Consider the following 14,460-nt stretch of genomic DNA (forward strand, 5'->3'; position numbering starts at 1 on the left):
CCTCTCTCTGAAATCAGTAAAAACATACAAAAAATATCAAGTGAGGATTAACCAAAAAAAGTATTAAGATGGTAAATTTTGTTATATGTATTTTACCATAATTGAAAAAGAATCCACCTCTTCTCCTCTACCCCAAGAACTGGCCCTGCCCACCCTCTGACCACACCCAAACTCCATCGAGTATCTTCAGCCCCCACTGGCCTCTATTACATTCCTCAAACAGAACAAGTTTAGTCCTGCCTCTGGGCCTTTGCACTAGCTGTTTCCTCTGCTTGTTCTCTGTCTGCATCATTCTTTTCCTTGAGTCTTCAGCTCTCCTGTTGCCTCCTCAGGGAAGCCACCATGGACTTCCTGGCTGAGGTCACCTTTTGTTCAACTGTTCATCTAACAGTGAGTGACCCATATTGGAAACAGACTATCAGGGAGCAAGACAGGAGACAGGGATATAAGGGAAGATGAGGGGTGACTCAAATCGCACTGACAGTCACCCACAGGGCAGGCAGAACAGTGCCCATTATAGAGATAGAAACACTGAGTCCCTAAGAGTTTTAGTGGTCTGACCAGAGGAGCCCCACAGTGGACAGTGCCAGAGTCTGAGGCAAGATGCTGGTTCCCTGAGCACCCCCTTCCTGCTCTACATTTCTGCAGCAATATGAGAACTGGAGAGAGAACCAGCCAGACAATTTCTTCGCGGGCGGGGAGGATTGTGTGGTGATGGTGGCACATGAAAGTGGGCGCTGGAATGACGTTCCCTGCAACTACAACCTCCCCTATGTCTGTAAGAAGGGCACAGGTATGCTGCCACCCTGCCCCCTTGCCCTCCTGTGGCTCACATTCCCGGGTTCATTAAGTGTGTAAATGTAAGTCAGCTCCACCCAATTTTCACTTTCCAGCACTGTATGAGAGTGCCCATTTTTTTTTTCCATCCTTGACAACTTGATGCATTCTCAAACTTTTTATTTTTTGTTCATCTAAGTGATGAAAAAAATAGTATCTCAATGTTATTGTAGTTTACACATCTTCAAGGATGAGAATGACTAGCTATTCATATGTTGGTAGGCTATTTATCTGTATTTATTTTCCTGTGACCTGCCAGTTCATCTCCTTTGCCTAATATTCTATTAGTTTGTTGGTCTTACTGATTTGTAAGAGTTCTTTACATACTAAGGAAACATTTACATGCATTCTGTGACCACCTTTCTCTTATACTTCTGTTCATTCTTGCTTCCATTTCTTTGTCAATTATCATACCCTTACTTCCTTTCATTTGCTCAAATTATTCTCACCTCCCATCTCCTTCATCCCTGGCATGCATAAGAATTAGGGGGTGGGATGTGTCCAGGAGGTTCCTGCCTGGAAGGGGCTCCAGGTCTGGGTGGAAGGGACAGACACAATCACTGCTAGCCCTGGGAGGTCACAGCTGGGCAAAGGGCAGGACCTGAATAGGTGTGTCATTCCTAACCAGAGAGGAAACCATTCATCCCCTGTTATGGCCACTAACTGGATGTTCCTCCGTCCCCAGTGCTGTGTGGCCCCCCTCCAGCAGTGGAGAACGCTTCGCCCATCGGTGCCCGCAAGGCCAAGTATAATGTCCATGCCACTGTACGCTACCGGTGCGACGAAGGATTTACCCAGCACCACATGTCCATAATCCGGTGCCAGAGTAATGGCAAGTGGGACTGGCCCCAAATAGTCTGTAGCAAACGTAAGTGGATGCCCCCCCGACAACCCAACACGTTTCCAGTTGTTTGTAGTCTCCAATTAAAACATCTGATGACTATACACATTGATTTGAGTAAATGTCTGCCTGATAATACAGCCTTGCATATAAAGACCAGCTTGCCTGGTGTTTCCTCCATTTCCTTTCCCCCTGAGGAGGCCCGCTGCATCAGGCCACTGCTTCTCACCACCTTTTGCTACTTCCCTGTCTTCCTTCATTTCCCTGCAGCCAGAAGGTCCCATCGGATGCGGCGACACCATCACCACCACCAACATCACCACCAACGCCACCACCACAAATCACACAAGGAACACAGAAAACACAAGAAACATCCGGCAGCGGAGGACTGGGAGAAGGAGGAAGGGAATTTCTGCTGAAGAACCAGGCAAACGAAAGCACAACCCCCTTCTCACACCTCCTCTGGAGCCTTCGCCTGGGAAGATAGAGCCTAGAGCAACAAGAGGGTCCGGAAGCCCCTGAGCCACAAGCCCCCTCCCCAATCTTTTGTAAAAAGCTCCTCTCTCCTCTTTCTTACACATACAGGTCCTCTTGGCAGGTGTAACCATGTGTCTGAAGATCCAGTTCTAGTCAGGCTGGACTCTGGTAGAATCTCAGTGGAAGGAAGCACAATTGGCAAAGATCACTCTTTGCTCTACTGGTTTAGTCTTTTGTTAGCAAGGCTAATTGCCAATAGTTGTTGAAATAAGGCTTTGATGAGGGTGCAAGAGTGTATGTTTGGATTTGCACTAAGGAATTGCTTTTCACACCAGATCAGGCTTTGTAAATTGTCGGATGTCCTAAATGCAGCCTAAAGCCTTTAGTGATGGTCAGTGGCTTTGGGAGTAAAAAACTACATGGAAGCACACTGCGTGAACTTGACAACTGCTCTTCCATTACCTTGGACTTGAACCCAAGTTCAGTCTTTGGTCTTGGTGGATAAACAGTTTTGAACTCCTATGTACTGAATTTTAGGAATGTTTTTAGAACAGCTTCCTTCCATACCCTCAGAGTTAGGGGTCAGAATAGTCAGGGCAATACGTGGGCAATGAAGGGAAGGTACTGCTTATTCTCCCAGGTCTTGTCCCAGAGCTGAGATTTGGTGGTTCTGCATGTGTGGTGAAACACACACACACACACACACACACACACACACACACACACACACACGAGAGGATATTTAGGGCTTGACAAGCCCAGATTTCTTCCCCCTCCATCTCTCAGGGAGACGAAGAACCTCCTTCCTGGACCAAGGAGGTGCCAAGTTTTTTAGATCAGTGCCCCTACCCATCCCTCAAGCAGACATTGTTAGTGCACTGCCCTGGGTCCCACTCCTATCTCCACCCATCCCTGTCTCCAGCCATTGCCTGGAAGACTAGAAATGCTTAAAAATTGAAGTAGTGACATCTACCTGCAGTCATGTTGTGGAGAGATGCAGTGTTAAAACTGAAACACACACATTTTTCTCTCCTAGTTTTTTTTTTTAGTTTTTTAAAAAATATTTTTATTGATTTCAGAGAGGAAGGGAGGAGAGATAGAAACATCAATGATGAGAGAGAATCATCGATTGGCTGCCTTCTGCATGCCCCCTACTGGGAATTGAGCTGCAACCGGGCATGTGCCCTTGACTGGACCTTTCAATTTGCAGGCCGACACTCTATCCACTGAGCCAAACCGGCTACGGTCATAGTTTTTTAGTTTTTTGTTTTTCTTTTAAGCTTTTTTAAGTGGGAAATAACGCAGCTGGCCTTCCTCCCCCAAATCTGCAACCCTTGAAAGGACTTTCCAAGCTGAAGGCCGGGACCCAGCTCCCTGATCTCTAGGAGGAAAGATCCACAGCTTTTCCACCATGTTTTGTCTACTCTAAGCCCCTTCAGTCTGGTAAAAATCTATGGGTGCGTGTTAAAAACCACTCTCCAGGAAAGAAAAATAAGCAAATATATGGCCCATCTAAGGGTTTAGTAGAGAAAGGAATGTGTTGACTGAGCCTATATCCCTCCTGGGAAGTAATAATTATAGTTGACACCTTTGGAGTAGGTACCATGCTAATAACTTACACACTATTTCCTAGAATCTTCTCAACAGCCCATTGACTTAGGAACCATTACGGTCCAATTTTACACATGACAAATCAGGCTCAGATAAGAGAAAGGCACTGGCTTCAAGTCACAGTCAAGACAGAAGTAAGGAGTTGGCTCTGCCTCTGTCTGACTCCAAACACTGCTCTCTGTACTGAGGAAGGAATTGAGACATAATTGTGCTCCCTCTCACACACACAGGCAGATTTAGAAAAAGATTGAGAAGCGCAAACTAGACCCTCATCCTTGACCACGGTCTTCAGTCTTCCCTGCTATAGGCATTATCCACTGTTCCACTATATGGTTATCACTGAGAAAGCCCAGGGATATAGGTTTGCCTTCTTGCTTTGATAATTCTTGGTTTTAAAAAATAGAATAATCATTAACACATCTTCAGTCATCCATGTCACGAAAGAAATTTTCCTTTGTTGGGGGCCTGGGGATGCAACTCTTTGGGGAGTGTCTTTGTTTATGCTCCCTGCCTTGGCCCCCTCAGCCCCTTGCCCTGCCCCCACCCCAGCTCCATGGTGGGAGGGGACTATGGTATTTTCTAAAGTGGGTGGTTTGTCTTTTGGTCTTTCCCTTTGGGGTTTGTGTGGGCCACATGTGTGGCATGTGTGTGCGCGTGTGAACAGCTTTGGGTTCCACTGGTTTTGCTGTGAGCTGCAGTGTTCTGTGGGTCTGTGGTATCTGACTCTGTGGACATTAATGTACTTCTTGGACATTTTAATAAAAATTTTTAACCGTTCAACAAGGCTGTTGCCTCCTGACACTTTCTTCATTCATTCACTCAGCAGGTACTTACCGAGAAGCTATTATGAGCTGTGTACTGTGCTTGATGCTGGGGAGATAGTGGTGCATAAGACATGGTACTTGGGAGGTGGTCAGGGAAGGCTTCCTAGAGGAGGCAGATGGGATCTAAAGAAGTTGAATCAACTAGATGATGAGGGGAATAAAGAAAAAGAGTTTCAGGCAGAGGGAAGAGCAAAGGCAAAAATCCTCTTGCAAAAAGGAACATGGTCATTTGAGAAACAGCAAGGAGACCATAGTGACTGGAGCAGAGTGATAGAGGTAGAGAAAGGAGATGAGGACAGAAGGCAAAAGATGGACTATTCAGGGTTATATGGACTGTAGTGAGGAGTTGGGGCTTTATTCTAAAAGCTGTAGTGGCAACAAATACCATAAGCAAGGTCAAAAAACAAATGCCAAACTTAGAAACAATTTTCAAACAGAGGTAAAAGACTTCTTGCATTAATATATATAGAGCTCCTACAAATCAATAGAAAAAAGAAAACCTAATAATCCAATAGCTGAAAGTGCAAAGGTTATGAACAAAACATTCACAGAAAAGAAAATACAGATGGCTCTTAAACTACAATATGTCCTAAACAAAATAATACACTTTTTGCATGAACACCAAGATAAACAAAGAAGAGCATATTTTTAAGAGGGAATAAAATCTACTAAGAGAGGAAGCTTTGCATAGATCAATGATGACCATATACTTAATTTGACAATGACTTATGATTTACTCAACCATCTGCACCTAAGGTCAAAGTGGAGGATGTTCAGCTTCACACATAAGAGAACTGCAAGTGACAACCACAGTGAGATTCCATTTTCACTTATCATGTTGGCTAAGGTAAAAAGTGATAACACGATGCTGGTGAGGATGTGTGGAAACAGCAAGTATGTCTGATGGAATATAAATTGGGCTTACTCTAAGAAGGGGTGGAGATCACTATCAGAATGGCAAGTTTTGATCTCTTGATCCATCAACTGATAGCATCTCCTGTTGTACTTGTGTGAGATGATGTGGGTGCTTATTACTAACAGCAAAATATGGGAAACGAAGTGTCCACCATTAGGAGACTGGCTACAAAAATTATGGTGCATCCAAACAATGCAAACTCTGCCGACCTTCAAAAAATGCTTTAGGGGAATCTTTACATGTTGATGGAAACTATCTCAAAAACACATTATTAAGTAAAATAAGACTTACTTTTAAAGTATATATGGTACAAAAATGTTCATAACAGTGTTATCCACAATCATCAAAATGTCTACCAACTGATAAATGAATTTTAAAAATGTGGTATACACATACCATGGAATATTATTCAGCCATAAAACGAATGAAGCACTGACACAAGCTACAACATAGATGAACCTCAAAAACATTATGCTAAGTGAAAGAAGCCAGACACAAAAGGACATATATTGTACGATTCCATTTATATGAAATATCAAGAATAGGCAAATCCATGGATGCAGAAAGTAGATTAGCATTTGCCAAGGCAGTGGGGGAAGGAAAGAATGGGGAGCACTTGCTTAAAGGGGGCGTTCTTTTGGGGCGATGGAAATGTCTTAGAACTAGATGGTTGTACACCATTATAAATATGCAAAATGCCACTGAATGGAGTGCTTTAAAACATTTACAATGGTGAATTTTATGTTATATAAATTTTACAATATAAGAAAGTATATGCTGCCACCAATTGTGTAAAAGTGGGGGAAATAAACATATATGTATGTTTGCTTGACTGAACATAAAACATCTCTGGAGGGACAGGTAAGAAACTTTGGGAAGTAAACTGGGTGGTAGAGGTTGGGGGGAGGGAGAGAGTGAGAGGGGGGGGAGTTCTGAATACCTGGCTTCTGGGAGGGTTCCATCCAAGTTGCCATCCCTTAGCTGTCCTCCCAATGGACCCTGGAGAGAGACATCCACTCCAACAGCAGTGATCCCAGCAGAAGGGAGGTTCCCTCTGCCCAATCATCCAGCAAAATCCCAGGACTACTTCTCATTGGTCTGCACGGGCCAGAGTCCATCCCTGGACCAATCAGAGCTGCCCAGGGAGATGGGCCACATCACCCATTGGCCGAGCTGCAAGGTGGTGGAGTCAGCTCCTCCATATCCTATGAGTGGAGGTAGTTACATACTCACTAGAAACCAAGGAGCTGGAACAGTCGAAGGGAGAAAGTACGCCAGCAGGGAACAGGCAGGATGGAAGAAATCCCATGCAGGAATCTCTGTGTACATGCCCCTCACCCCAGTCCCCTGTTTGAGGATGCTAAGGCCCAAGGTAGTCTAACCAAGGAGCTGGACCCTGCATCAGAGGAACAGTTTGCATATGGAAGCTTGGTCAAGTCTGGTATAAAAGGATGAACAGTTATATCGACCATCTCACTTCTACAACCAAATCACATTTTCCCTCTTCTCCTTTTGTTTGTATCTCAGAAACTTCCCATGCTCCTCAGCCCACACTCTCCCCATCCAACCCTACCTACACTCCAGGAAAATTGCAACCTCTCTGCCTTCCTGAAGCAGGAAGTCCCCATCCAGTGTCACACACTGGATATTGAGAGGAACCACGGTTTGTCAGAGACCCAATCAGGACAGGACTGAGAAGTGCCAGACTTATAGGGGATAGCTCAAAGAAAAGGGAGGGCGGAGAGAATGGGTGAAAGAAGAGGAGATTGAGGAGTGGGATGTGGTCCTGAGGAATGAGGGCCTTCTGACTGAATTATCACCAAGTACCTCCCACTGGGAAAACATTTTTTTCCACCAAACTACATTTTGAAGTAATTATTCACTAGCTGCCTCTTTTTCTCATTATATATATCCCCTTCTGTATGCTTTGCACTCACTGGGACCTCAGAACAGCCCTGATACAGAGGAGGAAATAGGCTCAGGGTTTTGTCACTTGGTCACAGGTAGGATTAGAACCCATGCCAACCTGGTTCCCAACCCACATGGGTTTCCTCAAGATTGATGGGACAGTACAGAGGGCTCCAGGAGGTCCCCAGTGCTACTCCAGGCAAGACCATGGCATTGGGATTCCCCATGGCTGGGTGGCTCTCTACACTGGGGACTTTGGCTGGGTTCTGACTTCTTTAAGTAAGAACCTCCTCTTAAGCCCTGGCCAGGTAGTTCAGTGGGTTACAGCATCATCCCGATACACCAAGGTTGCAGGTTTGATCCTTGGTCAGGGCACAAACAAGAATCAATCAATGAATGCACAAATAAGTGGAATAAATCAACGTGTTTCTCTCTCTCTTTCTCTCTCTCTCTCTCTCAAATCTATAAATTTAAAAAAAAATCTCCCCTTAAAACCTGGAGCTCAGAGTGGCTTTTGAGGTTTAAGAACATTCTATCTCTCCTGGATCTCCTAGAAGGAAAATAGGGGTGGGGGAGGTAGGGAAGAAAGGAAGAGCTCAGTGAGAATGGGGATGGGGTCTGAGAGAGGAAAAGGGGAGCCCAGTGCTTGCACAGCTCAAAGGGCAAGGCATGCCAGTTCCTTGATTTGCTCATCTGACAGAGGCAATGAAAACACCTGGGTATCCCAAGGGTATGTCGTGCACAGCTGCTGTCTGGGATATAGTTAGCGTGCAATTGGAGGGTTTCCAGCAGCCCTATAAGTCCAGCCCTAGTCTGGGGATGCTGCCTGGGGCTGAGCCCACCTGGTGAAGGGGCAGCCATTAAGCCCTATAGGGTACAGTTCCTGCCCATGGTAAGTTCCTGAGAGCTGGGGGGTTAGTTGTCATGGGAATGACATTAACAGTTTCTATGGTAACAACTTGGTGGGCAGGGCCCTATCAACAAGGAAAAGCCTAGGGAGACAGGTGTTCAGTTACCTCAGACTCCAGTTTGGTCTCCATGGCAACCGTTGTTTAACTTGGAGGGTGGCAAGGAGCTGGGGTGGGCCTGGGGAAAGGGCAGCACGTTTCCATGGTGAGAGCTGGAGAACTGAATGTTAACTTTCTGGACAGTTGGGGGAAGGGTGGTCTCCATGGCTGTTGGTCAGGGTGGGGACAACTGAAGTGGAGTTGTAGGTCTTCAGGATGGAGGCTGGTGAGATGGGGAAAGTATGGTATCCATGGTTACAGCTAGAGGATGGAGGCACTATCTCCATGGGTGTGACTGATGAGGGAAGGGTTGTGTGACTGGCAAGCAGGGCTTGTTACCTTAAAGACAATGGGAAGTGGCATGGCTTGCCTCCATAGCATGGATCTTATAGGCCCCAGTGTCCTGGGAATGATTTCTTTGGTGACAGCCAGGAGAAAGGAGGTCAGGTGGGGGTGGACTTGCCCTTCCAGAGAGATACCTGAGGGTGGGGCAGCCAGTCATGCGAGCCAGCTGGGGCATTTCAATCTGTCTTAGCAGTAACAAAAGGTGGTCTCTCCTAAAACTGGAGAGATGAGGCAGCGGGGTCACGTGCGCCTCCAGTCCACATGCGCCTCCGGTCAACAGTCCACGGTGACCTGGACTTGGTCTCTTACTACAGAAATTTCAGGGGACTTGAGGGGGAGGGGTCAACGATAGGAGTACCCAATCAACAGGTCACCGTAGGGGAGAAGACAGGAGCCACATGTGACTATGGGGGCGTGGTCACCTGTCAAATTTGCTGTTTCTAGTTTCTCTACAGGTGATAGGATGGTTCAGTTGCCAGGTGCCCGTTAGGTCTTCAGTCTCCAGGGAGATGCAGATGGCGTGGGTCCAGCCTCCACGTGACCACTGAGATGGTTCTGTGTTCAGGTGGCCTGGGGAGGAGTAGTCTTTAGGAGACCTTGGGGTCTGTTGGCCTGCAGGGGGCATCAGGGAGTGTGCCTGGTCTGCTGGAGAAAGTCAGGGGAAGAGGAGAAATCCACTGTCCAAGAAAGGGGAGCTTGGTCAGTGTCCAGGGGACTCCAGGAGACTTGTATCTGGGGGTGTGGTCAGTGCTCAAGGACCACAGTAGCTTGGTCAGCCAGTAGGGCACCACAGGGGCGTGGTCCGTGTCCAGGGGACAACAGAGAACTCTGCCAGCTCCCAAGAGCCCCCCACCCCGCCCCGAGCCCTCCATGCCCTCTGGGCCTAGACGCGCAGCGGGGTCCAGGCAGCGGGGTCTCGTGCGCCTCCGGCCCAGCCGCCGCCTCCCGCCCAGCCCCAGCCCCAGCCGCCAGGTGCCGGATCGGGCGCGCCAGGCGCGCGGTAGCAGTAGACGCCGAAGAGGCTGCGCCCGGGATCGGGGAAACCTAGGTTGCGCACGCCAGGCCGGAGGCCACCACAGCGCGCGCGCGGGTTCACAATGGGGTAGCGTGCGCTCCCATCTGCCAGCCAGCCTGCGGTGCAACGGTCCAGCAGTTGCAGCTTCCACGCGGCGAACAGCTGCCCCACTTTGGCCACCGCCGCTCCGCGCGCTGCGCACGCGCGTGCTGCTCCAGAGAAGGGCAAGGGCCGCAGCGGCTTCAGGAAGAATACCCGCCCTGCGGAGGGTTGGGGGAGTGGTTTGGACCGTTCCGGGACCTGGCCTCTTTGGGATTCAGGACGCTCCCCGACCGCCTGCAGCCCAGGACCCCAGCCTCAAGATTAAAGAGCATCCCCTCCCCTGCGGCCCGGGACCCCTGCCTCGGCCTGAGCAGCGTTTGCGCGACGTGGCGGTCCCGGGGAAAGGATGTCCTGGTCTGGCTTCCAGAGGGCAAGGGCGGGGGAGAAGAAAATGGGGGTGGAGAGGGATGGGAAAGGGAGACTGAGAGGGAGGGGGTCCCGGAAGAGGCCTGACGCGGGAGGGGAGAGCGTGTCTTCCCAGGGGCGGGACCTACGCACCGGGGAGGTTGGACGTGAAGCAGAAGGCGTCGTAGCGTTCCTCCGCGTTGTGGCGGTAGCCGTAGTTGCGCACGCCCCCGGAGGCACCTCCACCAACCCCGGTGCCCGCGGCCCCGCGCAGGCCGCCGCAGGGCTCCCGGGGCTGGCTCACCGGGTACTGAACCGAGCCATCACGCAGCCAGCCCGCGTTGCACCAGTCCAAGCCGTCGCGCCAGGCCGCGTGCAGCTGCTCGGCAGACGCCAGGATACCATCCTGTTCAGCGCAGGCGCGCTGCGCCTCAGTGAAAGTCAGCTTGTAGCGGCCTCCACGGGGGTGGTAAGGGAAGACCACGCCTAGGAAAACACAGGGGAGTCAGCTAAGGCCTCCAACCATCTCCCACCCATTCGACATCTGGGGTGCCCTGTGTCTCTTCAACCTAGATTTTCCAGTCCATCCCTCACTCTGGTCTCAGATCTGACCATGCTTTTTTCCAGGTCACACTCCTCCTGGCTCCCTTTGCCTTAAGCTTGATTCACTTGACCCTCCTCCATAACATACGTAGTCGTGTCCACCCCCTTTCCACCACTGGAGACATTTGCTCATGTTCTTTCCACCTGTTGAACTCCTATTCATCCTTCAAAACCCAGCTCCCACAACACTCCTCCATTCAGTCTTAGGTGCTTCTGACATTCTCCCAGCACTGGGACCTTCCCTCTGATCAAGCCCTGAGTCCACAATGCTGGCTCCCCCACACTGGGAGCCCCTGAAAGGTTGACCCTGGGCAAAACTCCCTTTGATCCGCAGCATTGTCCAAGGCAGTCAGTACCCCTTGGTTTTCCTTTCACCGTCAGTCGTTATAACTCGTCAGACTTGCAGTCAACTCAGCTCACAAGTGTTCTGTCTGTCTTTGAAGGGTGGACCTTGGGGGTTTATTGGGTACTCTCAGCAGGTGCAGGAAGGAGGCAAACAGGGACCAGGGAGAAGACCTGGAGCCTGGCAGACTGGGGTTTAAGTCCTGGCTCTGCTGCTCACTATCTTGTGCCCTTGGCAAGGGTCTAACCTCTCTGAGCTAGTTGAATAATCCTCAGGGGTTTTGGGAAAATTAAATGAGAAACTCCAGAGAGCTCTTCAACCAAGTGCCTGGCACAAGACAATGCCCAATAAAGAATTGCTGCTATTGTTGTGTTGTTATTTGCTGTTGTTGGGAAGTTTGGCAAGTGAAGGCCCTAAAATCTTTCCAAGCATCTTCTAAACGACTGAAGAAGGAAAACCAGGTGGAAGGGAATTTTTTCAGGTGGAAACCCCACCTCCGAGCTCCGCTGTCAGCCAATCAGGGCACCCCCATCTTCTGGCCACAACTGGGCACATGACTCAAAAGCCGAGCCCAATGAGGGACAAGTCTGGGACTTCCAGGAAATCAGTTGCTAAGCTGGGAGAGTGGAAGCCTGGTATGAATTTTTCGTTTCATCAGGGGAAACTTGCAAGAGGAAATCCCATCCAGGGAATCAGAGCTGAGGGAGGGACTCCTGACATGGTATGAGTGCATGGATCTTACTGTGCCTGAATCCTACTCCAGGGTTTCCCAACATCCTCACTATTGGTATTTTGGACTTGGTCATTTTTTGCCCTGTGCTTTGTGGTATATATCACAGTATCTCTGGCCTCTACCTACCAGATACCACCAGCAACCCCCTTTTAGATATTACAGTGTCCCTGGGTAGCAATAATCACCCTTAATCAAACTACCCCACCAACCCTCTAAATTCCTTCAGGCCAATGATTTGATTTCTCTTCCTTGCAATTCCCTCCCCTCTCCTCCCTTAGAAATGCCTCTCATCCTGTCCACAGGCTGGTCACCTTCCAAGTCCAGCTTGACCATGCCAGTGTCATCCTCTAGTTCGTTGGTGACCTCGCACTCATAGTGCCCATAGTCTTGTAGCGTGACATTTCGGAGAACCAAGGAGGCGTCCCCAGGACCATCACCCTGCAGCTCGGCCCGCCCTCGGTAGCTGCCAAACGCCCGGTGCTGGGGGCCCAGCGCCACAAAGACATCGGTAAAGGCCAGCGGCTCCACCACTTTAGTCCACTTGAGACGGACATCTTCGTGGCTGTGGACGGTTGCCTCGTAGTGGTAACGGCAGGGCAAGACGATGGTGCCACCCCGGTGGCTGACTACCTGCCCAGGCGCTGTCTGCACCACCACCGAGCCCGACTCGCCCTCTGTGGGTGATCAAGGAGGGTTCAGATGAAGTCCTAGGGGTGGGGTAGGGGGCCTGGGGAGGGGGATCCTAGAAGGGGATGTGGTTATTAAACTTGGGTGGGGGTAAATCACATGGGTAGAGAGGCCCAGGGAGGGAACTGGGAGGGGGAGGAGCTGGGGAGTGGGGGAACTGTGGCCTTCAGGACCGCCCAATGCCCTCCCCTTTCCCTCCTCCATGCACCCTGGCGACCACACTTGGCCACTGCTCTCTGACTTACCCAGCACATGCACGACCTTCTTCCTGCCGCGCTGCGCCCCTGCGGGGGCCACGAGCAACAAGACTCCCCAGAGCGCGCAGGGACCGAGGGCCGCCCGAGCCCACACCTGGGGGCATCGGGCACTCAGTCCAACCTCCTGGCTTTTGCCTTTAGGAGGACTAGCCCCTTGCTTCTCACGTGCCCAGGCCTCCTCCTCGTCTAGGGTCCCAGAGGAGTCCCCCAGGAAGGCTGGCAAAGCCCTCCCTCCCCATTCCCTCTCCTGGGGCTTCACACCCTCCCTCTTGTACAAAGCCCACCCGCATGAACTCACCCTCTCTTAGTCCCGCCTGATCCCCTAACCTCAACTCCGGTGGCTCGGAGCCCCGCCCCCTTCTCTCTCCGGCCTGGGCCGAGGTAGCGAGAGGAGGGAGGAGCTGAGCAGCGGCAGCGGCAAGGTTATTCGTGCGCCAGGAGACTGCAGCAAACCCGGCCGGGTGGTGGGGGTTAGGGATGCGGGGGAGTTGTTGAGAAAAGGAGAGAAAGAGAGAGGAAGAGGGAGAGAGAGAGAGAGAGAAAAAAAAGGGAAAGAGACACAGAGAGAAAAGCAGGGAGAGATGAAGACAGGAGAGAGAGCAAAAGGGAGAAAGAAGAGGAAGAAAAGTCGGAGAGAAACATGCAGAGGGAGAGACAGAGAATGAAAAAGATGAGAGGAGAGCGAGCAAGAGGGAGAGAAACAGACAAGAGGGAGACATTAGGATAGGGGAGACTCAGAGAGGGAGAGAAAAGTAGGGAGAGATGGAGAGGGATAGAGAAGGAGACGCAGAGAGTTTGAGAAGCAGGTGAAGAGACAGAAGGGATGGGAGAAATGGAGCGGGAGAGAGACTGGAGAGAGAAACACGGAGGGACGTAGAGACAGAGATAGAATTCTAGAGAGGGACCTATTGGGACCCGCACCGCGGCCCAACTCACCATGCTGCCCGTGAGGCCCCCGCCGAGAGGACCCTACGCGCCAGGACTGCGCTCCTGGCACATAGAGGAAGGACTAGGCAGGTCTCAGCGGGCAGCGCAATCCCGGTGACTGCCTGCAAGGGGAGGAGGGAGGCGGACAAAGCGGTGGGGTTGCGGGGGGGGGGGGGGGGGTTGTTAAAGGGAAAGCGGAGGCGCGCGTTCCGCTGAAAGAAACCCAGGCGCGGGTGTGGGAAGGAACACTGGATAATGAGTGCAGGACCAGTTTCCTGCTCTTGCTGGCTGACTGGGCCTGCGGAGGAACCTCTCTGGGGCTCAGGTTAACCATCTTTAAAACAGAGGCGAGTGGCCTGGTGGAGTCTTCCACCTCAGATACCCTGCATGGACAGGGAGCTGAGTAACCTGGAAAAGGAGCTTGGTCTGCAGGTCTGTTTTTCTTGGTTGTCACTGAATGGGCATCTCGTTGTCCTGGGCTCTGGCACTGAAAAGGTATTCACTGTGCGTGGTGGGGTCCCACAACAATGACCCACTCATGCAGCAACAGATCCAAATCCAACTCTGCCCCTCACCAACTTAGAAGAGAGCTTGGTCTCGCTGAACCTGTTTCCACCTCTGGGAAATGAAGTGCCGATTCTTTGGTGAGGATCCAATGGCTAGACATACAATAGATGCTTAA

General features: G+C 50.6%; 2 protein-coding genes across 7 annotated transcripts in view; one reads left to right on the top strand and one right to left on the bottom strand.

The window, feature by feature from the left end:
• The window catches only part of NCAN (neurocan), a gene marked incomplete at its 3' end in the record, with an annotated part of 25,959 nt that extends 23,862 nt beyond the window's left edge, over nt 1-2,097 (top strand). For 4 of the 5 annotated variants that reach the window (XM_080672567.1, XM_080672566.1, XM_080672568.1 and 1 more), the window contains 2 exons: nt 649-793; nt 1,523-2,097. In XM_080672567.1, the coding sequence (XP_080528693.1) occupies nt 649-793; nt 1,523-2,097 (720 nt within the window). The remainder of the gene's footprint in view (nt 1-648; nt 794-1,522) is intronic. The other variant, XM_080672569.1, reaches the window with a different exon arrangement.
• On the bottom strand, nt 872-13,917 carry HAPLN4 (hyaluronan and proteoglycan link protein 4). Of its 2 annotated transcripts, XR_013960831.1 has the most exons (6): nt 13,788-13,917; nt 12,840-12,945; nt 12,219-12,581; nt 10,382-10,714; nt 8,761-10,041; nt 872-8,644 (listed from the first exon to the last, which is right to left on the bottom strand). XR_013960831.1 is itself a non-coding variant. In XM_080672571.1 (5 exons), the coding sequence occupies exons 1-5, from the start codon at nt 13,788-13,790 to the stop codon at nt 9,650-9,652; spliced, it is 1,197 nt and encodes a 398-aa protein (XP_080528697.1). In that variant the 5' UTR covers nt 13,791-13,917; the 3' UTR covers nt 873-9,649. The 2 variants fall into 2 exon arrangements, 1 of the variants encoding a protein (XP_080528697.1); XM_080672571.1 differs by having other exon boundaries at nt 873-10,041.
• Between the last annotated feature and the right edge of the window lie 543 nt (nt 13,918-14,460).

The sequence above is a fragment of the Plecotus auritus genome, assembly GCF_963455305.1.
Source record: "Plecotus auritus genome assembly, chromosome: 6".
In the NCBI taxonomy this organism is placed as follows: domain Eukaryota; kingdom Metazoa; phylum Chordata; class Mammalia; order Chiroptera; family Vespertilionidae; genus Plecotus; species Plecotus auritus.